At 43.7% G+C, this 27,973-nt stretch overlaps 1 protein-coding gene across 1 annotated transcript in view; it reads left to right on the top strand.

Annotated features, from left to right (window-relative positions):
• The window catches only part of LOC115471190 (neurotrypsin-like), a 99,938-nt gene extending 90,482 nt beyond the window's left edge, over positions 1-9,456 (top strand). Inside the window, exons 14-15 of the mRNA XM_030204886.1 lie at positions 2,039-2,316; positions 8,807-9,456. Of these exons, the coding sequence (XP_030060746.1) occupies positions 2,039-2,316; positions 8,807-9,117 (589 nt within the window). The 3' untranslated portion in view covers positions 9,118-9,456. The remainder of the gene's footprint in view (positions 1-2,038; positions 2,317-8,806) is intronic.
• Positions 9,457-27,973: the final 18,517 nt, after the last annotated feature.

Below are 27,973 nucleotides of genomic sequence, written 5' to 3'. Positions count from 1 at the left end.
GTTTCATCATGGCACTCTTAGAGGGGCATAATCGAAAGGGACGTCCAGGTTTAGTAGAGGACGTCCTCGCAAAACGTCCCAATGAAGGAGCAGGGAAGCCCGTATTATTGAAGCAAGATGGACGTCCATCTTTCATTTTGTTAATATGGTCAGGGACGTCCAAATCTTGAAATTTAGGTCATCCCCAGACTTGGGCATTTCTGATTTTCGGCGATAATGGAAACCAAGGACATCCATCTCAGAAATGACCAAATGCCAGCCCTTTGGTCGTGGGAGGAGCCAGCATTTGTAGTGCACTGGTTCCCCTGACATGCCAGGACACCTAGGGGGCACTGCAGTGGACTTCATAAATTGCTCCCAGGTACATAGCTCCCTTACCTTGTGTGCTGAGCCCCCCAACCCCCCCCCCCAAAACCCACTATCCACAACTGTACACCACTACCATAGCCCTTATGGGTGAAGGGAGGCACCTAGATGTGGGTACAGTGGGTGTGTGGTGGGTTTTGGAGGGCTCGCTGTTTCCTCCACAAACGTAACAGGTAGGGGGGATGGGCCTGGGTCTGCCTGTCTGAAGTGCACTGCACCCACTAAAACTACTCCAGGGACCTGTATACTGCTGTCACAGACCTGAGTATGACATCTGAGGCTGGCATAGAGGCTGGCAAAAAATATTTTGAAAGATATTTTTTGAGGGTGGGAGGGGGTTAGTGACCACTGGTGGAGTAAGGGGAGGTCATCCCCGATTCTCTCCGGTGGTCAACTGGTCATTTCGGCTACCTTTTTGTGCCTTGGTCGTAAGAAAAACAGGACCAGGTAAAGTTCTACAAATGCTCTTCAGGGACGACCTTTTTTTTTTTCCATTATGGATCAAGGACGTCCATGTGTTAGGCATGCCCAAGTCCCGCCTTCACTACGCCTCCGATACGCCCCCTTGAACTTTGGACATCCCTGCGACAGAAAGCAGTTGGAGGATGTCCAAAATCGGCTTTCGATTATACCGATTTGGACGACCCTGTGAGAAGGACGCCCATCTTCCGATTTATGTCGAAAGATGGGCATCCTTCTCTTTCGAAAATGAGCCCATTTATGTATCTATAAATTGCTGATATCTACTAGAGAAACTGTTGTTAACCACAACTTACCCATCTGTTAAAGAATGAAGCCAAGCTAAAATGATTTCCCTCAGGCCCACTAAGGACAAATGCTCAATAAGAATCTCATTGTTCAAGGTGTCAAAAACTGTAGAGATTTAATGCAGCAGTATTTAGGGCTTTAATTTTATTTATTTTTTTATTTATTTATTTTGCGGGTCTCGCACTAATTTTCCATTAGGTATTGTTTGGTTCTCCAGGAAAATTCACTGTGGACTTGGTTTATTATTTTATCTTTTTAATTGGATTAAAAAGTCATGCTTTTGTACACAGTAGGCATTCAAGCCTCCTTGGAAGAAAGGGGGATGAGTTTTAAAGGATTAGCTGGTGGCCAGTCATTGCTTCTGCAGTGACCAGTAGTAAGGAGCCTGTGACAGTCCTGGCTTGTTTACAGCTTAGCATCAAGGCTTTGTGAATCAAGGCAGGCCTTAAGGTGCACCTTTGCCTAAGGTAGGGCTGTGTGACTGAATGTAGGCTGGGAAAGCTGCCCAGGCCGTTGGAATAAAGGAAGAAGTTGTAGTAACCAGAGAATCATTTCCTGTAGATGCACTTGATAAGTGATTTTACTGGCCATCTACCAAGGCCTCTACCCCAAGTAAGCACAGGGGTAGGAAGGTGAGATAGCTCCAGATAGTGAGGCTCAAGCACCCATGATTGTCCCTTTGTGAGTCAAGCTGTGGCCATTATAGCCAAGTAAAAGTGTGTGTTTGGCATTTTCACTTATGGGACATAGAAAGGGGGTGTTATGTTACAGACCCCCCTTTACTATATCTGTGTATGTATGTACTATTTCTGTGAATATGTAAATTGGGGAGTGGAATTTATTCTTTGCAAGAACACCCTGACTAACCATCATTTTTCCACTCTGTGTTTTTTTCAATGGGCAGGTTTGGTACAGACATCCACCGGTACACCCTGAGAGTGGGTGATTACCACATGGGTGTAGAGGATGAGTTTGAGAGAGAGTTACCCGTGCAGAAGATTGTTATTCACTGGAAGTACCAGTCAAGCAGCAATGACCGTGACATTGCATTGGTCAGACTACAGGGTGAAGATGGGCAATGCTTAACCTTCAATCACCACGTCCTACCTATTTGTCTTCCTGATAGGGGGCAGAAATTTAGCAGGAAGCAGACCTGCTTCATCTCCGGTTGGGGTGACACAGGTGAGGAAGCCCTGAATGAACTGCATCCTAGAAAGAACCAGTACATAGTCTAGTGGCAGCTATGACCTCTGCCTGTGCTCTTCAGTAGGGAGTTAAGTACTAGGTAAGTTAACCAGTTAATTTGAATGAGATATTCAAAAACGTATCCAGTTAAGTTGTTGCTGCTGAATACACTGACCTAATGTTAACCAATAAGATATTCCGTGCTGCACATTATCTGGATAGTGGCTCTGAATATCTGTATTTTATTTAAATACCTCAGTTGGCATTTAAAAAAATCACCGTCTGTGGAATTTTAATATTGATCTGTATCTAGTATCACTGCTAAACAAATAATTCAGAAGTCCACCTGTGCTCTGTCTTCCCTCCACCATTTTCTTATATGGAGAGTATCAGGTCATTCAGTTGGATTTTCAGTCCAATACTCTCTGTATAAGGCTGAGAATTCACATATAAGCCAGCTATACATTCATGGGGTAATTATATATATATATATATATATATATATATATATATATATATATATATATATATATATATATATATATATATATATATATATATATATATATATATATGTGTGTGTGTGTGTATTGCGACATAAGTTAGGTTCCAATTAGGTGCCTAACTTTAGGTGCGAAGGGCTTTTCAAGAGTGGGACGTGTGCTTTATTGGTGACCCAACACAGGCCATGTTTATTCCTCAGGGGTCAATTCCACCAACCAACTCTATGTGCTTAGATGGCAACACAAGATACATATGTGGTAGCACAGCACAATGGTGGTCTGCTCTACTGAGAAAACTGAAAAGTTTAAAACCAGTGAATAGGAACCAATCAGGACACTATGAGATCGCGATCCTGTTCACTGATTTTAAACTTTTCAGTTTTCTCAGTAGAGCAGACCACCTTTGTGCTGTGCTACCACATAAGTATCCTGTGTTACCACCTAAGCATGTAGTGTTGGTTGGTGGAATTGACCCTTGAGGCACGTGTTTTCACGCCAAAACACGGACCTTGTTGGGCACCAATAAAGCACACTTGTTCCACTCTTGAAAAGCCCTTTGTGTGTTTTTTTTGGACTGTTTGTGTTGTGTACTTTGACCCTCTCTGTTCTATGCTAACTTTAGGCACCAAAATGGCAGATAACAGTAGTTAAGTGCCAAAATGGCAGATAGGCGCAAAAGTGTACTTAAGTGCTATTCTATAACTAGGCACTTAAGTGTTCTCATGCATAACTGCAAAGGGAGTGTTTACTTTGAATTGGCATAGGTGGGTCATGGGCATTCCCACTACTCTTGCACACCTGACTGCCACTTGGAAGTGTGACTGTTTATACCAGCCATCGACATGGCTTAAGTGGCCATGTCTAAAGTTTGCCGCATAACTGGGTACATATGCTACTATTTTATAACAGATTTGACATGGAAATGTGCTATTATAGAATACTAGTAAAAAAGGCCCGTTTCTGACACAAATGAAATGGGCGCTAGCAAGGTTTTCCTCGGAGTATGTATGTTTGAGAGAGCGTGTGTGAGAGTGACTGTGTGAGAGAGAGAGAGAGTGAATGTGCGAGTGCATGTGTGTGTGTGATAGAGAGAGAGTGAGACTGGGTGTGAGTGTGTCTGTGAGAGAGAGAGTGTGTTTGTGTGAGAATGAGAGTGTGTGCCAGGGGCCCCCCTCCCTCCCCCTCCCTTCCTTCCCCCCCTCCCTCCCAGTTCCAGGGTCATCCCCCACCTCCCTCCCTCCCTCCCAGTTCTAGGGTCGTTCCCTCCCTCCCTCTGACTTTCAGGGTCATCCCCTCCTTCCCTCCCTCCCTCCGGCTTTCAGGGTTGTCCCCTCCCTCCGACTTTCAGGGTCCCCCCTCCCTTCCTCCTTCCGACTTTTAGGATCCCCCCTCCCTGGGTCCCTCCCTCTGAGTTTCAGGGTCCATCCCTCCCTCCCTTCCTCCGACTTTCAGGGTCCCTCTCTCCCTCCGACTTTCAGAGTCCCTCCCTCCGAGTTTCAGGGTCCCTCCCTCCGAATGGGAACGTGTGTTAATATGATTTTGGTATTACCCTTGATAGTGAAGTTTTTAAGCACATGCTTGTTATAGAATACTAGCTTCGTGCCCAAAGTTTTGGCAACTATGTTTTAATGTGGCAGACAAAACAGCAGATCAAACAAAATTTCTTTTCTTCAAAATTTATTTGCTAGAAACAGAACATAAATGCCCGACACTGGCCATGTTTTGCCCATTCAAGGACTGTGTCAGAGGCAATCGAAACAACAAAACAATGTGATATAATAAAATCTCACCAGCCTGGTTCTGTAACAGTCCTGCTCACAAGATGGCAGCTAAACACAACATATCATGTCAGTGGCATCAAGCCATCATTTTGTTGTTTAGATTGCCCCAGCCAGTGTCGGGCATATTTTTATGTTCTGTTTCTAGCCAATTATAGAATATTTCAGCGCTGATATCTGTGCGCATCCATTTATGCCAGTGAAAACCTGGTGTGTAAATTCCAGCGCATAGATTTAGGCGCACTGGACCATATTCTATACCTAGGCACCTAAATTTTGGAATGCCCAAGAAACGCCTATTTCCCTGTCCATAACCATGCCCCTTTTTGCTTCCACATACAGAATACGCTTGGCGAATTATGTGCCTAAATTATAATCAGTGCCAGTTAGTGAACATTATTGTTTCTTAAGTGCTGTTATCAGTGCTCATTAGTTTATTAACAGGCTCATTTTCGAAAGAGAAGGATGCCCATCTTTCAACACAAATTGGACAATGGGCATCCTTCTCACAGGGTATAATCGAAAGCCGATTTTGGACGTCCCCAACTGCTTTCCGTCGCAGGGACAGCCAAAGTTCAAGGGGGCATATCGGAGGCATAGCGAAGGTGAGACTTAGGCGTGCCTAACACATGGATGTCCTCGACCCATAATGGAAAAAAAAGGGCATCCCTGACGAGCACTTGGATGATTTTACCTGGTCCTGTTTTTCTTACAACCAAGGCACAAAAAGGTGGCCGAAATGACCAGATGACCACCGGAGAGATTAGGGGATGACCTCCCCTTACTCCCCCAGTGGTCACTAACCCCCTCCCACCCTCAAAAAACATCTTCCATAATATTTTTTGCCAGCCTCAGATGTCATACTAAGGTCCATCACAGTAGTATGCAGGTACCTGGAGCAGTTTTAGTGGGTGCAGTGCACTTCAGGCAGGCGGACCCAGGCCCATCCCCCCCCCCCCACACTTGTTTTGTTTGTGGAGGAAACAGCGAGCCCTCCAAAACCCACCACAAACCCACTGTACCCACATCTAGGTGTCCCCCTTCACCCATAAGGGCTATGGTAGTGGTGTACAGTTATGAGTAGTGGGGTTTGGGGGGCTCAGCAGACAAGGTAAGGGAGCTATGCTTCTGGTAGCATTTTATGAAGTCCACTGCAGTGCCCATATGGTGCCCGAATGGTGTCCTGGCATGTCAGGGGGACCAGTGCACTACAAATGCTGGCTCCTCCCATGACCAAAGGGCTTGCATTTAGTCGTTTCTGAGATGGGCGTCCTTGGTTTCCATTATCGCCGAAAATCAGAAACGATCAAGTCTAGAGATGGGAGTAATGAGTGAGGTAATTAAATTTGCTAATGATACAAAGTTATTCAAAGTCATTAAATCGCGGGAGGATTGTGAAAACTTACATGAGGACCTTACGAGACTGGGCATATAAATGGCAGATGACGTTTAATGTGAGCAAGTGCAAAGTGAAAAGAGGAACCCGAATGATAAGATAAAATGGCATCCAAAGGTATATATACGTATATATACAAACTTTCACTTTTAACAGCCAATCAGCTCACACTCACATGACACAATCCGCCAATCAAACCAAGTTAAACCACTTAATAGATTCATTCAGCCCTCCCAGTTGTATGGTCATCAACCTATGTATCAAAAATTGCTCACGGTAAATTAAGGACACAGGCCCCGATGCTCAGAAGCAAATTTGGGCACCAGAAGCCATTATGTGCTTAGACGGCACACAGACTAGAGCCCGTGTTTGCCGGCGCATCATGTTCAGAGGCCCCTACTGCAGCAATCTAGTGCACCAAATGATAACAACAATAGCATTAAAATTAGATTTAAATTAGGTTATTTTTGAATTCCACACAATGGTCAGAGAACAGCACCCTGATGAAGGGTGACCCTAATGCACTGCCTTGAGCATCGGGGAAATTGTGAAGTCCTGCTACATCTGCCCCTCCTGTTACAGCAGAAGGGAATTTTGAGCTCAGGCCCATCTTCCGCAAGCAAAAGAAAACCCCAAATCTTCGAAAAGGGCTTTATTTTCAATGAGGATTTTTCTCAGGCAAGGGGAGTGTGCTCTGCTTTCTCGAACACAAGAACAGGACTAGATCATAGATGCCAGTCAGGAGAAGCAGCCAAAAGCTGCAGAAAGAGTGAAGGCAAGAGGAAGAGATCAAATGTTTGCTCAGAAACACTCAACAGCCAGATAAATGTTGTATATTTGCTATAGCTGGTGCCGGCTCTTCTGCCTCCTCCTTCCCTCCTCCCCCCTCTGGCATTCTGGGCAGGCGCTGAAAAGCTGGGCTTGACACACAACTCTTCAATGTAGACGCCAACTGCCATCCTTCCCCTAACTTTGAAACAGTTCCCTAATGCTCAGAACTGACAGCGTGCCTAATTTTGCATGTCATTATTTAATTATTGGGATTTATTACCCGCCTATATGAAGAGATTTACCCAAGGTGGTGTACATCAAACTTACTATTTTGTTAACAGCATAACAGTAAAATAAACAAGTATAAACATAAATACAATGAAAGAGGAAAACTTGAAACCTAATAATAGGACAACCATGAAACAGGATCAAAAATATACACCTTTTACAGCACTGAAATTCAAATAATAGAGATATAATATGATGTAAGCATAATAGTGATGGAATATCTAATAAGCACACAAATAGAACATTCAAATAACATTGCTATGATAGTAATGCTTTTCTACAATACAGCTTACAATATAGCTGAGGGACCAAATGCAGATATATAGATGGGGACAAAATGCATGGTACAGAGTCAGTTGGGATAAATAAATGGGTGACTAAACTAAAGCCAAGTTCTTTGTACAGTTAATAAAGATGTCATTAGCACTGAGCATTAGGGAGCTATGTTGCAGCACTGTTGGGGTGGCATTTTTCCAGTGCTGAACTGAACTTTTGAGCATCTAGGTATGAATGTGGTTAGCATCCAGAGATTGTATAGGGACTGCATCAGTCACTAAGGGGTCCTTTTACTAAGCCGCGAAAGCGTCTATGCATGCCCAATGCGCACCAAAATGGAGTTACTGCCCAGCTGTCATTTGGCTTTTGCGGTAATTTCATTTTTGGTGCGCAGCCGATACGTGCGGCCGAAAAATTTTATTTTCGGACACACGTATCAGACGCACGCCAAGTGGCAATTGACACGCATAGGTCATTACCGCCCAGTTATCATGTGAGACTTTACCATTAGGTCAATGGTTGGCGGTAAGGTCTCAGACCCAAAATGGATGTATGGCAATTTTCATTTTGCCGCATGTCCATTTTTTGCAAACATTTTAAAAAGGCATTTTTTTGCAGGTGTGCTGAAAAATGATTCTGTGGGTGCCCACTTTTCAGTGAACCTTAGTAAAAGGACCCCTCATCTTTTAATGTCCTCAATGGACTGAGCTGTGGAAATGCAGTTGGTCACCAGGGGTGCTGTTTCATTTAAGGTCCAAATACGGCTCTTATGCCTATTCAAGCAAAGCCATAGAAGTGTCAGGGCCGCTGGGGGGGGGGGGGGGCAGGGGGGACAAAATTCCCTGGGCCTGGGCCTCCAAGGGGGGCCTAGCACCGCAGTCCCCTCCACCCACCCCCCCTCCGTCCACCACTGGGCTGGGCCCCCTTGAATTCAAATCATAGCACCTCACCTCAACCTCGCTCTGTGTGAAAGAAGCGCAGCAGCGGCAGTCTGCAGATCGCCTCCCTTCGGGCCTTCCCTCCCTGTGTCCCGCCCTCACGCAAGTTACGTCAGACAAGGGCAGGACACAGAGAGGGAAGGCCCGAAGGGAGGCAATCTGCAGACTGCCGCTGCTGCACTTCTTTCACACGGAGCAAGGTCGAGGTGAGGCATTATGATTTGAATTCAGGGGGGCCCATCCCAGTGGTGGACAGAGGGGTGGCGGCGACAATGACGACCTCGGGGGGGGGGGGGGGGGGGGGGCCCGGCCCTGCTTAGTGTTCTACCCACATACACTTAGGGACACGGACAGATGACAACATAAACCATAAAAGAAGATTCACACCATAAAATAAGCAGTTTCTTGGACTTTAAACAAAGGCACCTTGTTATAGAATTACCCTTCACTTGGCAGAAAAATGTTAGTAATTGAGGCCTAGTTTCTGCTGTGGCATATGATGAGTTCTGACTGCACTCACATCTTATTTTCTTTTAGGAAAGTCTTACTCCAGGACACTGCTGCAGGGTGCAGTCCCCCTTCTCCCTAAGGAGGCATGTGACACTCGATATGGAGGAAAATTTACCAAACGCATGCTCTGCTCAGGCAACCTTTCTGAAGACAAGCGGGTGGACAGCTGTCAGGGAGACAGTGGAGGGCCACTCATGTGCCAAAGACCAAGCGGCCATTGGGTCATTCTGGGGATCACTTCCTGGGGCTATGGGTGTGGCCAAAAGGACTACCCTGGAGTCTACACCAAAGTCAGCAAATTCCTCCCATGGATCCAGAAAGTGACCAAGCAGCCATGAAGGTGCAGGACATTTGAATCTTTCCATTGACCCCTGAGAAATCTCACAGCTCACAGTTCCTCAGATTCCAAACAGTGGCAACTTCAGCCATTTCCTGCAAATTAATTTATTTTGTTCTCTTTCTGGGAGGACTTGGAGGAAAAGACTTCAAAAACAGAAACTTGCAGTCTGACTGGACTCTGCAGGTCTTTGCTTGGTTAAGCTTTCGGTTTTTTGAATCCTGTTCCTTGTCTGCTTTGTTGTGAGCTAGGAGGGCGATCAAAGGATCTTGGTGGGACCTTGGTAGCACAGTACACTTCCATGGAGGACATGCTGGTTGGAATCCCAGCTGTACCTGTTTCTCCTCATGTCAGCTGAGGCTACATGTGCTATGCAGCTAGTGCTCTAGCCTTGTATTACACTTGAGAAAAGAAAATGTAGAAAACATCCAAATGATGTGGAGGGATATGAATTTCAAACCATATGTATCCTGGAAAATTACATTCTTTTAATTTTGTTGACTTCCAAAACAATGGCAATATTTCCGGAGGTCACTAGGGGGCAATTCTATAAAATAGGTGCTAACATACACACGTTACATACATACATGTTTAGATTACTAGCATGTATGTGCACATATGAACATACAAACAAAAATTCTGGCTAAGCATTAATTTAGAAATGCGTGCATATCTTGCATAGTGCATATATGCAAGCAGACGTACGCATGGGTGGGGCATGGGCAGGACACACTCATACCTTACAGAATGCTGTGAAGTACACATCTACCTTCAGCATCAAGACACTCATGTTACACCAGTTCTATGGCTGGTGTATATGCTCATCCCTGAATTACACTTGATTTGGTCATTCAAATCTTCTCAGCAGGGGGTACTTTGTCAGACTCCAAATATTAACCCCAACACTGGAGCACCATTTAATTAACAATAATCACTTATAGCTCAAATCTTAAAGACAATACTTATGGACCTCAGTGGTGACTCGTTTCATATGGAGTTACTTCCCCATGATTTATAAGTCTTGCTAAAAGTGAATAAAAGGGACTGATGACGAGGGAGGTGAGTCATGGGGAAGTAACTCCATGTAAAACGAGTCACCACTGAGGTCCATAAGTATTACCTTTGAGTCATATGTGATTATTGTTAATTAAACGGTATTGCAGTGTTGGGGTTAATATTTCATGCCTAAATTACAGGCATGTATTTTTGCTGTTACACTAGTAATCTATACAGAAAATAGGTGCCTATATTTCTTTATAGAATAGGATCCTATCAGGTACCTTCTGGATGCATATTTGATTGTCCTCTTATAGAATTACCCTTCACATGTATAAAACCCCATTCATGAAAATTCTTACAGCCCACCGTGATGCTATCTGGAAAGTGCGGGCAGAGAAAGGGTGGAGCATGGGCGTTCCAACTAACTGTACAGATAGTCGGCAATGTTCAGTTGCTAACCATGTGGTTTAATTTAATTATACAGACAGTGGCTGAATATCGCCAACTATTCATATAGCAATATGGCAGTAGCATTCACTGCTCTATATGTACATTAACTGCTGCCGCTGCTACAAATAGCAGCATTAAATATACAGGATGAGGCAAAAACAAAAGTAACATCCTACAGTTTTTTTTCAGTTTTCTCAGCAACCACTTTGAATTTCAATGAGAAATTTTATGTACTAATTACTATTAAACAATATTTTATTATCTTAAGCTATATTGATGTTACTGTCATATTAGTGTTACTTTCTAGTGATTTTTGCACATTAAAAATGCTCAAGCTAAAACAAGGTAAAATAATGTCATTGAAACGATACAATTAACAATGTGTCAGAATTTTGCAGTCACTATGAATGCTCAAAGTGTCACCCCTAGTTTTAGCACAGGTCTCAGTCGCTTTAGGAAGTTCTTAACTGCCTTGTCGCTTGGCCCCTGTGGCAGGCTGTCCCAGATCATCTGCAGCTCTTCCTTGAGTTTGGCTATTGTTTGTGGCTTTGGGTGGGGCTTGTGATAGGCCTCCAACATTGCTCCCTAGACATGGTAGTCCATGGGATTACTTCCAGCAAATGTGTTTACAAAAGTCTACATCACTGTGACATCATTTACAGTAAGCTAGTATGCCAGGTTTTTTAAAATTCAAATAATGGTAGTTTTACAGTGCAAACATTTTTGAAGTGCAAAAATTACTGGGTGGTCAATCTAAAAAATTAACTTCACCATATTTAAAGATAATCTCATTCCCTTTAGCACATAAATTTAGGTAGTAACAACAAATTAAAATGTAAAATTTCACATTGAAATTTCAAGTGGTTGCTGAGAAAATAGCAACAACAACAAAAAAACTCTAGGGGGTTACTTCTTTTTTTGCCTCACCCTATATTTAAAAAAACAAACAAAACAAAACATTGTGGGGTTTAACATTTACCCGATTATTTTATGCTATATTTTTGAGAAGTAAAAATAAAAGAAATGGCTTATTGGGCACCTGCTCTCTAAGGAAAATACCTGGACTTAAGGTTGTTGTGTTGCTTTTGGATTCATGATACATGGGTTCTGATAATGCTTCTGAATTTCAGGGCTTGGTACTGGCATAGGGGATAAAGCAAAGAAAAGGCTTAAACCATCTTTTTTTTAAAATAAGTTTATTGAGTAGAAACTGAACATACAAATAGAACTGCGGATATACAACATAATATTTTCCAAATACAAGTTATAATCTCTTCTGCTTGACATGAACCCACTGTATGTTTCCCCCTTCCCCCGGCTTAAACCATCTTAAGATAGCTCTGCAGTGCCTCACTCTTTGTCCTCATTACCACCACCAACACTCCCTCTCCACCCTCTATAGGACAGGTTTGAAGTGTTGGGACAGACCCCAATTAGGTCAGGAGGTGAAGAAAAACTCATGGAGAAAAATGGAAAAACTTTCAAAAAATTCGAGTTGCTAAGAAGGTTGGAGATGGGTTTTACCTAACTCCTAAAATCTGAAGAGTTATGCTAGCCCTTGCTCTCAGTAAAATACAGGCCAATGGCTCATAATAAGAGCTAGGCTTCTTAAAATCAAATCATCTCTGATACAAAAGAGAGCTAGCTTGTAAAAATCAGAGATCACCTTTGACACAGTTACATTTCACTGTAGCAAGTGCTGAGCTGGCAAGGGAGGGGGCATTTGCTCTTGTCCACAATCCTGAGACTGGCACCTACAAGACGTCATGAGCAAGAGTTGCTATGGTTATGTAGAGATAGTACTGGGTCAGCTGCACCCCGGGTGAGAACATCCAAAGGAGGGGGCTAGGGGAAAGTTTGGGGAAAATGCAAAGTCATCTAATAAGATGCGCTCTGAGCATATCTTGTTTATACTTTGAGCTTGATAGTATGTGAAGTCATTTTGATTAAACTGATAAGGGCCAAGCACCCTGGTGACAAAGCTGGGGTCCACTGAAATGAATAGGGTCAAAACAGTATAAAAATGGGAGTCAGAAGGGTATTAGATCAGAAGACTCCAGAAGGTCAGAGAGAGAGAGAGAGAGAGAGGACGTGTCGTGGACTGCTGTTCAAACCATACGAATACCTGATTTGCCTGTACTGCTATTGGTAAGATTGAAATAAACTATCTTCTTATATCCCAGCGAGTCCTTCTGATTATGGAGTTCATTAATTCCTGGACTGTGTAAGAGCAGTCTGGGGGAGTATGAGGTTAGAGTAATTGGTGGGAACACACAAATTATTTACTAGAGAGAGCCCCTGGCTTCCGCTGCCCAAATGGGAGAGGCAGATCTAATTAATTTACAAATCCTATCAAAGATGTGTTCATCATATAGCACAGGGATGGGCAACTTTATATACAGATGACTGCATGACTGTCAGTACTATCCCTAGCAGGCTGTCAGAATCTGGAAATGTACAGAGCTCCAGAGACCTTCTGTGATAAATAAATAAGTAAAAAATTGGCTACAAATGATGGAAACAAACAGAGTGGCTGTTCTGAAAATATTTGTGGAATACAGTATTTTAAATTGCCAAAACTCTGGTTAATGATGTTTTCTGTGTTTATTTCCCATGGTCTCACGGGTGACATAAAATTCAATGGCGGGCCATGGGCTGCTTACACCTGATATAGCATAAGAAGCCCTTAAGACTCACAGTTGACTAGCGCGCTTGCATGGCTCAGTGTTTAAAGTCATACATTTTGGGATTGAGAGAAAAAGAAACGAGCACAGAGAAGAATCAGCAGAAAGAAAGAACTTATCAACAAAAAGTTTCTCCTTACGTGATTAGCTGAAATTCTCTCAAATAAGGGCAATACCTGCTACTGTATCTAATCCATATTCTGGCAGAAGTTTCTGATGTGTATTGTATTTCTTTCTGTATAGTACAAATTGGTAAGCATTCATGGGTGCCACCAGCAGTGCTAGTGACCAGCCAAGCTCTGTGAACTTTCTGATCCTTGAGTTTCTCCCTTATATGGTAGGGAAGCCCCACCCAGCGCATCCCCTACAATAGATTAGGGAGAGACCTTAAGGGAGGGGAAGGCATTCATAGGAATGTACCCCAACAAAACAATCCCAATATGAGTGGACGACTTGGAGGGTTAATTCTGCTTCTTATTGTTTGTTCTATATGATTTTAATGCTCTGAATCTGAAAGAAATCATCATACCTGATTGACGGCAGAGACTCTTCATTTCCTAATATTTTTCTCTCTCTTTCCCTTGATCTCAGTTCAGCTGTTGTAAATGCTCATGTCTGTCAGTTGCACAATTAATTGACAGTATTCTATAAACTTAACATGTGCCTGACCCACCCCTGACCCACCCATATTAATGCCCCCTTGGCAGTTATGCACTATAGAACTTAGTTTATAGAATAGCACAATTAACACCACTTAAGGATAATTATTGGCAGTTAACACCAATTAGCTCCCATGTGAGCAATTAAGTTAGGTGCTATTCTATAACTTGTTGCGCACTATTTGTAAAATTGTACACCCAAGTTTATAGAATTAGGGAGATAGTGCAATGCAGAATAAAAACTACATGTACTCCCTCCCACTTCAATTCTCCCAAACTCTCTGCAGCAGTAAGAACTGAGCCAGAAAGACTGCTCCCCCCCCCATACACACACACCTTATCTTCATTGTTTAGGGAAGAGCCAAGTCTTTACGTTTTTATGGAAGACCCTATAATTTAGCTCTTGGTACCTCTGGTAAAGATTTCCACAACCCTGGAACCATATTTGAAAAGGCTGTAGATCTGAACTTCACCTATCAAAGTTGTTCAACTAGCACTATGCTCAAATATGGAACATACCAACTCAATTTCTCTGCCAAATGCTTTGGTCCTTTCCGTCTCAGTACTATAATACAAGATAATTTAAATCGTATTCTCTTTTGCATCAACAGTCAGTATAAATCTGCTGATAAGTGGGACGCAGTAATCCATTTAGGTTTCTGTACCATAACTCTGGCTATTGCATTCTGTGTCACTTTCAGATCTTGTAGAACCTTATTTCAGGCAGCTCTACATATAACCTATTGCATTAATCCAGAAGTAGAAGCACGGATGCTAATACTGTCAGCATAATGGATAACCACCACGGAGTATCCAGCTTTTCATAATCTGAGCTCACTGAGCATGATATCTGACCTTCTCCTGACCATCTTTTATCCAGAAAGCATCCCAGATCTCTCATGTCTTCCTCAATGGAAAATGTCCCCCATTAGAAGGCCACATGTTTCCATCTGGTTTACCTCCACTCCTCTCACCAACGATACGTCTGTTTTTTTGAAGATTTAAAACTAATTTGTTCTCAACCTTCCAACCTGCAATCACAGACAATCCCTCATTCAACCTAACTAATGCTTGCAATTAATCCCTCTCCAGCAGGAAAACCAGTTGTACATCATCAGCATACAAAAATCCTTAAAACCCTAACCTACTTATCCACTCCCTTATTGGCTGCAGAAAAGTGATAAATATCAAAAGCAACAGACAGGACCCTTGAAAGCTTAACTGGGGCTCACTGCCACTCAGTCCTGTACTGGACAAAAGATTTTCACCAGCTCAAGGCTTTTCCCATTATTCCCATTCTTGCACACCATTAAACAGCAACTCATGCTCCACCAAATTAAAAGCAGATGTCAAATCTAAAATAAACAGCATTTGCTCTGGTTTATCCACATAATGCAGTACTTCATCCCTGCACTGTCAAAAGCACTGTCTCTGTACTATGAACATGGCAAAACCTGGCTTGTGTCTCTGCTACACAGCCTGATTTGTCCACAGACTCATTCAGCTAACAAATTTGTTCCAAAACCTTTAACAAAGATAAACTTGTTACTGGTCTATAACTTCTACAATCTTGTGGACCTATCCCCAATTTGTTCAAAAGTGGGGAAATGATGGACTGACACAACTTCTTGGGCACTTCCCCTTCTTGTAAAGATCTTTTCACCATTTTCACCATTAGCAATTGAACTTCCTCAGGGAATGGAAATCTTCTGCACCTAGCATTTCCATCAACAAAAGTTGTCAGATTTAAGGCAGTACCCTCAATAACTTTATCCTATCTATCGGCAAAATGGTGGAACGATATACCAGTGACAATAAGATCAGTATCAGAGTACAGAATTTTCCGTAAATAGTAAAAGACTCATCTATTCAGAAAATATGTGTTAGAGAATGAGGGAGAATGTGTACATCACCCTAGTACCCTCCAACTACAACCATTATGACCCTAAAATGTAACAATGATTTTTCTTCTTGAAACGTGTTGAGTCTAAAATGTAACAATGTGCTTGATCTCTTAATGTAAGTTGTGTTGAACTCAGTCTGGGAATGCTTGCGACTAATAAGAAATAAAGTGCATTTAATAACCCTGCATAACAAGAATCCAACTGACAGAAGGTAGGTCTTATTGCCCCAATTATCTTACCCAACTGACTAGCAGATGTGGCTACAAACTGATCCAATACTCTCCCTCTTTTCTCAGCCTCTGTCTCTCCTAACCTAACCTCACCAACTATCATAATTCCTGTATTTTGTTCACAAAAAATTAGCCAAAACTTGTCCTCCTATTGGACATACCATCCTCATCTTGAACCTATTCTTCATCAGTCAAATAACCATGGAGAAAAATTCCTTAGTCTCATTTCCTGATTCACTGATTTGCTGATTCACTTCATTGGCTCCCTATCCTTTTCTGCATACAGTTCAAAACTCCTCTTATTGACTTAGAAGTGCATTCACTCTGCAGCTCCTTGTACTTCTTAACTTTTATCTCTCCCTACGCAAATCTCTCTTACCTCCTCCACTGCCAACTCCAGCCTCCATTCCTTTTATCTTGCTGCACCTTACACCTGGAATAGACTTGCTGAGTCAGTATATCTAGCTCCATCTCTGTCCGTCTTCAAATCTAGGCTAAAAGCCCACCTTTTTGAGGCTGCTTTTATCTTCTATTCACTTGTTCGGTGTCCATATTTGTTTTATCATTCCCTCCTTAAGTAATTCCTTTATCCCTTATTTGTCCTGTTTGTCTGTCCTGATTAGATTGTAAGCTCTGTCGAATAGGGACTGTCTCTTACATGTTCAAATGTACAGTGCTATGTATGTCTAGTAGTGCTATAGAAATGATAAGTAGTAGTAGTAGTAATGGCAGAAAAATGATGTAATTTAACACGAAAAATATCCCCTTTCCCCATAACTCTTCACTGCTTTCCTCCATTCCATTCTGTTATCTAGGGTAAGTTCTTTCTTCCATATATGCTCCATTCTTTGTACCTCTCTCTTCCTCATCTCCAAGTCCTCTGTAACCCAAGGGGGCCTTGCACTGTCTCTCGTGCACACTTCCTTCACTGCTGCCAATTCACCCAAAACTCCTATCACTTTCTCATACCATTCTTCTATGGTTCCCTCCAACAATCAGTCTCTATCTCCCCAATTTAATTCCCCTATCCGCTCATTAGACCAAACCAATTTCTTAAGGCTTAACTTTGATGTTCAGCTGTAGTGCTCAGCAAATTCATGTGCCAGCCCAAATTAATGTCCTGATGGGGGCCAACGTTTCACAGTGCCTTCACCATTGCATCTGGGAAAATACAAGCATAAATTGCACATCAGGAACCAGACTATAGTATGATGTGCACCATTGGGACATTAATTTGGTCTGGTATATCAGTGCTTATTAAGAATAGAATAAAGTGGATTTGATTATTATAATTGAGAAGTTAAGATTACAATGAGACATCATGACACTAGAGGTTATTTTGCCAATTATAGCATGCCGAGTACTGACTGTAGTGCCTTTATGAGCTTCTGAGGATTTTCCTTCCATTGTCAGACATCTGTTCTTTGAAAATATAATAGATTTCTGGTTGGGAACATGGTTTGGCGAAGTAAAAGGCTTTTTTTTTTGTTATATTTATTCAATTCTGATTTCTACATTGTATCTAAAATGGGGCTGCTTTAAATTAAACTTAGCTGAAGCAGCTTCACAGAATGTGGCATGAATGTAGGGTGAGCCAGTCAAGGTAAAATCCCATCCAAAGTGCATAGTGCTGATCATTCAGAGTGTCATGGAAGCTGTTCAAACATCAATTTATGCTCTCAAAAGATATGACAAGAAATCTTCCATAAAAAGTTCACCTGTTAGCTCTAAGCAGACAAGTAGCTTAGATCTGCTACTTAACATGTCCAGGTTACAGAAAAGTGCTCTGATCGAGCAGTTCTCCAATGGAGGCAGTAAGAGAAGTCACAGTAAGTATTTTTCTGTCCCTGGAAGGCTCACAATTTGGTGCGCTATAGGTACGTTAGCGTTTTTAATGCGCGTTAATGGTTGATGTGCGTTAAATGCTGTGATGAGACTCTCGTAGCCAAGGGCTCACTAAATATGATCTCCTCTCTCTCTCTCTCTCTCTGGAGACTCTTTCCGGATGCGAACAACCTTTTACATCCCATTGTGGCTTATCATGAGTTTCCTAGGTACAGACTGTGGCCAGTTCACTTGTCAGCAAATTTCCCCCTGGGATACCCTTATGTACTGAGGCCCCCTTGTGGCTCCTATCCTGTATCACAAGCTCACCACCAGGGGTCACAAGAGCTTTGCTTCTAATAAAGGCTCAGGAACAATTCTCCTCTATAGCAGGCTGTAATCTCAGCCTCAACATTTCGGCTCCTCTTTAAACTCAGGGTGACCGCTCCTCAGTTATCAGCCCTCCTGGTCTTGACCATATACGGGTGTCACAACCTCCTGGCACCTTTTCTGGAGAACACAATGTTTTCTTACCAGGGTTCAGCAGAATATGCAAATTAACCACATCTTAAGAAAATTACTGCTCCTTTCTTGTTCCCTACTCATGTAAGCAGGGAATTCCTCTTTCAGAAAACAGTTCCTCAAATCGCTGTTCAACTGAGCCCAGTTAATATGGGACCTGGGTCTCAGTTTGGAACAGCCTTTTCCCCTGGACAGGACTTTCAACTCTTACTTTAACTTTACAGTCTTGTCCTCCATGCCACAGCTGTCAGTCCAGTTCTTAATCTGAATGACCCAGTGTTGCCCCACACTAGGATCCACCCAACATAGTTGTAACATTCTTCTAGTGTATTTTTAAGGTAAGTACCCTGGCTTTGAATGTCTTTTCTTATTCAGGGACGTGGCTTCTTGCCTCAAGGCTCTCAAAGCCTTCTGTGGAGATCCTTCACTCTGGTTGCCAGTCCAGCCTCCTTAGGGGTCCTTGCCCCGGGATTCCCAGCCTATCCAACTGGCCTCCTCCTGGGTCACCTCCAAGACTCCATCCTTCCAGCTTTAGGCTCCTTCCATTCAGGTCCCTGTTTTCTCTCTCTCCACAGCTCCTCCTGGAAGTGCTCTTTATAGGACTAAAAATAGGGCACCACTTCCCTTCCGGGCCCCTCCTTCTATCTCTGGAAGAGTCCAGAACCTTCTAGTCTGAGAGCTCCCCCTGGTGGCCTCTTCAGGGTAGAGCAGGTCCTATACCATGAGCACCCCCTAGCTGTCCCTTCAGGTCATTACACTGGTGTACCCCTTTGGGGCTCCCTCTAGTGACAATTTCAGGGTAGGACAGATCCTGTGATTATCACAATGCTAATGCGCAAACAGGAAATATGTCAGGCGAGGGCGGAGCCATGATGCGAAGGAACGGAACGAAGGCTGGAACCGAGCTGAGCCTGCTGCCTTCGCTTCAACGCTGGTGCACCTCGAGGGAAAATAAAAATTTTAAAGGCAGGGCGGCGGGGCAAGAAGGAAACCAGGGCTACTATCGGCAGATCTGCAGAGGGCAGACGGAAGATGGACGAGTGGGGGAGCAGAGGCGAGCCGGCTTGCAAGGGCCAACAACCGGCTCGCAAGATGCCAGTAAATTTAACCGGCTCTTGCGAGCCGGTGCGAGCCGGCTCTAGCACACCACTGGACCCAGCCCATAAATTCCTGTGGAAAACTCATATTCTATAATGCAGCACAGAAGTATAGCCAGTGTACTCTGTCAAAAGCTTATTGACATCCAATGCCACCACTGGTCCAATCAGCTGGCTTCACTTGGCCAGCTGAAGTATATTTAAAAACTGTCGAGTATTATCATTAAAAGTGCAACCTGAATAAAACCCATCTGGTCTGGCTGAATAAGAAAAGGCTAACCTGCAAAATCGTAGCCAATAAATTCATATCTGCATTGCTCAGGGAAATGGGACAATAAGTCTCTGCCTCCTCCAACCCCTACTTCTTCAGCAGCAAGATGATTGTAGCATCTAACAGTTCTCCTGTTGCATCTAGGGCTACCCCTAAATAAGCAAGGACCTTGTGGTAATGTGAATGATGGTGGGTCCGGAACCCAAGTAAGACAGAGCCAGTAGCGTATTTAAACCAGGTGTGTCAGTGGCGTACACACTCCCTGTCAGACCTGGCCCCCTGCCCCCACCATAAAATCCTCTCTGCTGCAGTATTCAGCTGGGCAGTGGCACTCATAGGCTGCCTGAAGCCTGCACTGGGACTTCCTCCCTGAGCTGTCCCACCCCTTCTGATGCAACTTCCTGTGCTGTGAAAGGCAGGACGGTTTAGGGAGGAAGTCCCAGTGCAGGTTGAAGGCAGCCTATGAGTTCCACTGCAGCTGCCTAGGTGAAGACTGCAGCAGAGAGGATTTTAAGGTATGTGGGAGCAGAAGGAGTGGGGGAGGGAAAATGGGGGCAGTGGCATGGGGGGGGGGGGGGTGGCACAGGGGGACAGGGGAAACACAACCCCTGTAAAAATTCCTGGCTACACTACTGGACAGGTCCACACAGCAGTTAGAGGTGAAGGAAAATAACATTTATTAGAGCTTTTAGGTCAGGGATCCAGTTCCACTCACAGGTAGGAGAAAAAGGCAACGTAAAACTAGTCTGTAAATGTAACAATGTCTTTATATGGCTTGTGTACCTTACTGCCTCTCAGCACGGCAGCACACTTTACGTCTCCCTGGCCTGGTTCCTCAAAGTTATCAGTGTGATCTCTAGCAATTACTGAGATCAAAAATACAAAATCTGCAAGGTTCCAAGTGGAGTTGGCCTACCTGACTGTAGCAGTTGCAGTTCACAAGGCGTATGTTGTGGGGTGTCGTTGCTTCCCTCAGGGTCACCTTAACCTAGCTAAGCTGTGGCTTTAGCTTATGTACTTCCTGGATCATGCCCTCCTGGCTCCACCCCTCCTGTGTCACTTCCCCCCTGGGCAGTACTGTACTTTTAAGGTGGCTCTTACACTATGAGGGAGTGCTATCAAAGGAGGGGGCAGTGTCTTATGAATCCCTCAGACCTCTTGCAACAGAGGCCCCAGCTGCCGCTTGAATTTTTTGTATAATTTCAATTAGTAGTCATCTGAACCAGTACTTTTCCTATTCTGAAGGCTCTTCAAGGCTTAATGTATCCTCAACAATGAGATATGCTCACAAAGTAATACCTGGTGTTCTACAGACTGGCTCAAGAGTGTTACCTGACTCAAGTCCTGACAGGCCTCTAGCAAGGGATCTCTCTCATTCACATAAAGGTCGTCAAAGTAATGTCTCAGAGTCCTTTCTATCTCTTTCTAAGTTGTGAAATTGTGACCCCCCCCTCCTCACTATCCTTAAGCCTTCCTATCATTGTGGTTGCTACCTGCCACTGTACTGCCCTAGCCAGTAAAGAACCCATCTTGTTACCATATTCATATACTTTAACTTAGCCAATCTCTATTAATATTCAATTGTATCCACTTCCAGAACCTTTAGGCATTCCCTGCCAGGCACAACTGTTGTGGAATGGAGGAGTAGCCTAATAGTTAGTGCAGTGGGCTGAAAACCTGGGGAATTGGGTTTGATTCCCACTGTGGCTCCATTGCCCCAGGTAAAAAAAAACTTAGATTGTGAACCCACTAGGGACAGAAAAAGTACCTGCATATAATAAATGTAACCATGGCTAGTTTTCAAAATTTAAACACCAGTCCCAAATTATGGCAGATAAGCAGTTTAACTCAATGGGATAAGGCAAATGTTTACTCAGGCAAATTTATTCAAAAACTTTTTTAGGTTTTCAAGTTATTTTTCATTCAAAACATTCACATTTAAAACCAGAAGTTAATACCGCATTGACCCTGCCATGAGTGGGAAAACGCGGGGTACAAATGCAACAAAAATAAATAAAATACTTTCAGGATTGCCCAACTATGGTGACCTCAGCTGTGCTCATTGCCGAAGATGTATATATGGCAATGTAACTAGCACCTACTTCTTCATCGGCACACCCGATTAATTAAATTTTACTGTATATATAATTTCTATCTTTTTCTCTTTTTAATGTCAGACCAAGGGGTTCAGCTGCCCGACATGCATGTTTCCCTCAGCCATGAGCTGTATCAAGGACATTCCCCTACAGTCTCCCCTTGCGCCAGCTCTGCTATTATTTAACGGGATCACCATAGTTGGGCAATCCTGAAAGTATTAACTTCTGGTTTGAAATGTGAATGTTTTGAATGAAAAATAACTTGAAAACCTAAAAATGTTTTCGTATAATAAATGTAAACCATTTTGCTTGTACCACAGAAAGGAGGTATCTCAAATCTATGACCTCTCTATAAATACACAAAGAACCCATAGATTAATACTGAATCTTTAACTGTATGATCCTAGCTTCCCAGTTTGGCATTTCAACTCTGTTGTACTTCCTCACATCAAGAAGAAAAGTGGGAAGTGGACCAATGACTCCAGAGACTGGGACTACTGGGTGAGAATGGAAAACTTTATTACGGACTCGACACAGATCTGTGTTTCGGCTACAGGCCTGCTTCAGGAGTCTAAAAACATATAAAACAAGTAATACAAAAAATATTGGTCCACTTCCAACTTTTCTTCTCGGTTTGTTGGTTACGTGGGATTTTGTCATTCACCCACCCTGGTGGTACTTCCTCACATGCCTAGCATAGCTTATAATTACTTCAAAGTCTTTCATCTCAAAACTGAGTCATAGCATGAGGAGGCATGGACCATCTGGAACTCACACAAGAACCAGATGGCATGGACCATCTGAAAGGCACACAATAAAAAAACTATATGATTACTGGTGCTATGGTGGGGGCAAATAAAGTATACTCTCTGCATCCTGGGTGAAGGGGCCTTCATACATCGTCTACTTCCAGACCCTCCATCATGGCCACTAACATGGAAAAATCTTCCCACCAATCCCCTCAGCTCCCAAATAAAAATGATATTATTCATACAGGCGTTCCAATCTCACCCTCACCCACCACCACCACCACCAAATGAGGGAGAAGCCGGAATACTGCTCTAGTTTATGGTAGAGCTATTCATATAAATCCTCTTGATCACTATTTGGCCAATATATTTGCAATAATAAATTCCATTCTGCCCAGATGGCATTACCAAAATAACGTATCTCCCTTTCCCATCTAGCTCAAAAAGAACCACCTTCAAAGGCTTTATGGATTAAGATACAAACCCCCCGTTTCTAGAATTATAAGAAGCCAGGAACACTTGTTCCACCTAATTGAACACAGCATGTTATGTCCCTGCTGTATTTCCTGTAGCAAAGCAAATTGTGCTTTCTGCTTCTTCAGATATTGAAAAAACTGGGCTATCTTCATGGGGGTGGAGATACCCTAAACGTTGAGGGATACTATTTTGACTTGAGACCCCATCTCCCTTGGGTAATGAAATGTGCTAGATGTAGAAGTGTGAGCTTTCCTCCCTTGCCAATTCCATGTCCCTTTTATCCATATAGTCAGATGGTACGAAAAATATCCAGAAACACAAACATTTTAGATTCCATAAAATTTTCATTTCTGTACTTAAAGATTTAAGTGTCTATACTTTATCATGTTGTAATGGAAAATGCACAACTAGGGTTCCTCATCTACAAACTTCTATATTAGAAGTGCTGTCACATCACAACTCGTTGCCAATATCCCAGATTCTTCACATCCAGAAGGCACTTTGCCTGTAAATGGAACACAAAATACCTTAGTAGTAGGTGGAACTGGCTCACTAGGTACTTTCAAAACCTCCAGATAATACTTTTTCAACATATCTAACAGTGATACTCTGGTAAGAACTCATTTACTGTGTAGAATTCTGAAGACCACACCTTCAAAACGATATAAACAGGATGAAATTTGTCTGGAGGGCAGCTAGTAAAATGGTCAGTGTTCTTCATCATAAAGCTTATGGGAACAGATTCAAAGATCTCAATGTATACTTTGGAAGAAAGGTGGGAGAGGGGAGATATGATAGAAACACAAATACTTCTGTGCCATAACTGCACAGGAAGCAAGTCTCTTTTAATTAAAAGGAAGCTCAGGAATGAGGAAGCATAGGTGAAAAGGTGACAGACTCGGGAGTGACCTGAGAAAATACTTCTTCACAGAAAGGGTGGTGAATTTGTGGTTTGTTTGTTTTTTTTTGTATACTGACACTGTGTTGAGTCCTTCATTTGAGCATTATGTAGTAGTCTTTTTTTTTTTTTTTAATCACTGGCCTATTTTGCACCATTCATTGGCCCTTGTAAGTTTTTTTTCTTGTTTTTATGTTAATAAAACTTGGCTGCTTTTAACACATCTTTTGTGGATCTCCTTTGTTTTCAATATACACCTTTTGGTCCACCCTTACATTTTTGTGTGTTACTCTTCGATCTGCAGGAGAACTTTCTTCTTTCTTTTTTTAGCTTCAAGATGTACTTTCAATTGTTGAAGCATGCCAGAGTCCTGAAATCACGTCTACTCTTGATACAGCTGGTTTAGGGGCAATTAGTTCTCCTATATTTTTACCATGCTGAAATGCTATTAAAGTAAACAAAAAAGAAAGCAGAAGCATCCCCCAAATAAACAGCCAAGCAACAACATAAATAAAAGGTGGAAGTAGACCAATGTTTTTCCAACACAGAGATTTTGTTAACAGTCAATCAACATCATATATTAAAAAGACTCAATACAGTCTGCCTGCCACAAGAGACTGCCTCAGGAGTCAAGTAAAATCAAATAAAGTTGATTGTTATGGTCAGAGTAGTGAGCCCTTGGTCCACAGTGAAGACAACTGCGGTAGACAAATGTCCTGTGGGTCAAGAGGCAGCTAGAAGTCACACAGGGTAGCCCCAGAACATCTCAGGTACAAGGCTATTGTCACGTTTTCAAAGCTGGAAACTGGGTTGTGAGCCCTTGGGCCACTGCCGAGGAGCGGCAGTGGCAGGCAAAACCACCCCACACTACATACAGGGCAGATCTCTGACAAACTGTTAGGCTTCACCTGCACCTGGCCACTTTTCATCAAGAGTTGAGCTCCAGGCTTCAGGTGGCCGGCAGGACTTACTGGACAGGGCAGGACTGGATAACAGCTAGGCCGCACAGGGACAGCAAGGCAGAGAAAGGATAGGCTAAAGGACAGGACTGAAAGCTGCGAGCAGCCACTGAAACAGGGAACAAAGACAGCTAGACAGGAGGCTGGACTGAAAGCTGCAAGCAGCCACTGAAGCAGGGAACAAACACAGATAACCCCAGAACTAGACAAAGACATACAAACAAGACACCAGACTGGGAAACAAGCAATACAGTAAACAAGCAATACCCTAAACTAAACATAGACTAACTAGAACAGGCAAGACTTCAGGCAAGAACTAGAGCAAGGAAACAAACTCAGGCTGAAGTGCAAAAGCACCAACATACCAGGGCCTTAGACGCAATGCAAAGGCCAAGCAGAGAGTTTCAAAATGGCTAATAAGCCCAGCAGCAGCTGAGGCTCAGCTGCTGCAATCACCAGGCAACCAAGGGTGCTGTGCAGGCACAAACAAAACAAGCAGGTCCGGCAGTCTGGAAGATCCGGACTGGACTAGGCTGAAATCTGGAACGGGTGACATCACACAGACAATCTAATGCAGCCAGCACACAGAGACAGAGACAGAACTAACTCACAAAGAACAGACAGAAGCCAGCTCAGAAGCTGACCACAAGAAATAAGGTGAGTCTGAGAGGGGGCACGGCCACAGATGTGACAGCTATTGTCTCTGGAACAGGTCAGCGTCTCAAGTGCAAGGCTAGCGTCTCTGGAACAGGTCAGCATCTCAGGAACAAGAAAGTATGTCAGGTGCAAGACTAGCATCTCAGGAACAAGACAACGTCTCAGGTGCAAGGCTAGCATATCTGGAATAAGACGGTGTCTCAGGAACAAGACAGCATCTCAGGTGCCAGGCTAGCGTCTCTGGAACAGGTCAGCGTATCAGGAACAAGACATCACCTCAGGTGCAAGGCTAGCATCTCTGCAACAGGTCAGCATCTCAGGAACAAGAAAGCATGTCAGGTGCAAGGCTAGCGTCTCTGGAACAGGTCACCATCCCAGGAACAAGACAGCATCTCCTGGAACCGGTCAGCGTCTCAGGAACATAACATTGTCTCAGGTGCAAGGCTAGCATCTCTGGAACAGGTCAGCATCTCAGGAACAAGACAGCATCTCAGGTGCAAGGCTAGCGTCTCTGGAACAGGTCACCATCCCAGGAACAAGACAGCATCTCCTGGAACCGGTCAGCGTCTCAGGAACATAACATTGTCTCAGGTGCAAGGCTAGCATCTCTGGAACAGGTCAGCATCTCAGGAACAAGACAGCATCTCAGGTGCAAGGCTAGCGTCTCTGGAACAGGTCACCATCCCAGGAACAAGACAGTGTCTCCTGGAACAGGTCAGTGTCTCAGGAACAAGACAGCATCTCAGGTGCAAGACTAGCATCTCAGAAACAAGACAGCATCTCAGTGCATGGCTAGTGTCTCTGGAACAGGTCAGCATCTCAGGAACAAGACAGCATGTCAGGTGCAAGACTAGCATCTCAGAAACAAGACAGCATCTCAGTGCATGGCTAGTGTCTCTGGAACAGGTCAGCATCTCAGGAACAAGACAGCATCTCCTGGAACATGTCAGCATCTCAGGAACAAGAAAGCTTCTCAGGTGCAAGGCTAGCACCTCTGGAACAGGTCAGCATCTCAGATGCAAGAAGGTAGGAGATGCAAAGACACAGGAATACATCCTGCGGTGATTAAATGTCCCACTGGGATGATGTCAGCCCCTAGCGTCATTCATGACTGTTGTTGGTACCGGATAGACATCAACAGAGCGTGAGCCCGTCCTGGCAAATGACATCTGCTGGCAGATCACCAAGGAATCATGGTAGGACAGTGACAGCACCCCCTCCTGTAGGACCCCTTCTGCCCTGTATCTGGGGTTGGAAGCGCTGCAGAAGAACAGGTGCATAGATTTGCACAGCTGGCTCCCACAAGTTATCTTCGGGTCTAAAACCCTTCCAGGTTATGAGGTATTGAAGTTGGAAGAGTCTAGAATACCTTGGACATTGTACTCCTCATCAGACTCTGTCGCTACAGATGACGGAGTGGGTGGTATCCGGGCTGACATCCTTAGGACCACAGGTTTAAGCAAGGACACATGGAAGATGTTATATATCCATAAACTGCTTGGCAGTTTTAGCTGATAAGTAACAGAGAACCTTATTGGCAACAGAAACCTCTGGAGTTCAAGGTATGGGTACAGGAATTCATGGATGCTGCCTGTACATTATCCAGAAAGGGATGCTCCCATGGAGCTGCAGACTCAGTTGTTGTGACAGAATTCAGCCCATTGCAGTAATTGCACACAATCATCCTGGAGGGCAGAAACATATAACTTAAGAACACTTTCAGGCTTTGATTGGTCTGCTCAGTCTGCCCGTTAGTCTGGGGGTGGTATCCAGAGGAGAAGTTTAACTTCACTTGTAGTGCCTGATTAAGGCTGCACCTAAACTTGGAAACAAACCACACCCCATGATCAGATGTGATGGTCATGGGTAACCCATGCAGATGGAAGATCTCAGAGATGAAGTGTTGGGCTAGTGCAGCGGCTGAAGGTAGGCCTGGAAGTGGCGTGAAGTGAGCCATTTTTGAGAAGTGGTTGACTACCACCCAAATGGTAGTGTATTCCTCGAAGGAGGGTAGATCTGTGATGAATGGGTTCAGGGCCTCTCAGGTGTGGGAAGTGGTTGTGCAAGTGACTTGGAGCAGTGTATAAAACCTTGGAAGAGGTTATCTTGAATGTATGCAGACATCTCCTCCATCTCAGGTCGGGACAGGGAGTCAACTAACTGCCTGGAGCCCTTCATGCAGAAAGCATTGCCTGGATACCGTAATACCTTCTAGCCCAGGTTCTGCCTCCCCAGCCAGGATTAGGGATGTGGGTTTCACAGTTTCTTCGGGCATTGTTGAGCATAATGGCCTTTGTAAACTATTATGCAAGTGGAAAGGACCTTATGAAATATTGGAGAAGACTGGACTTGTCAATTACAAAGTGGCCCAACCAGGCAAG

The sequence above is a fragment of the Microcaecilia unicolor genome, chromosome 5 (genome assembly GCF_901765095.1).
Source record: "Microcaecilia unicolor chromosome 5, aMicUni1.1, whole genome shotgun sequence".
NCBI lineage: Eukaryota > Metazoa > Chordata > Amphibia > Gymnophiona > Siphonopidae > Microcaecilia > Microcaecilia unicolor.
The sequence above is the reverse complement of the archived record's forward strand: the minus strand, read 5'-3'. Positions and strand labels throughout refer to the sequence as shown.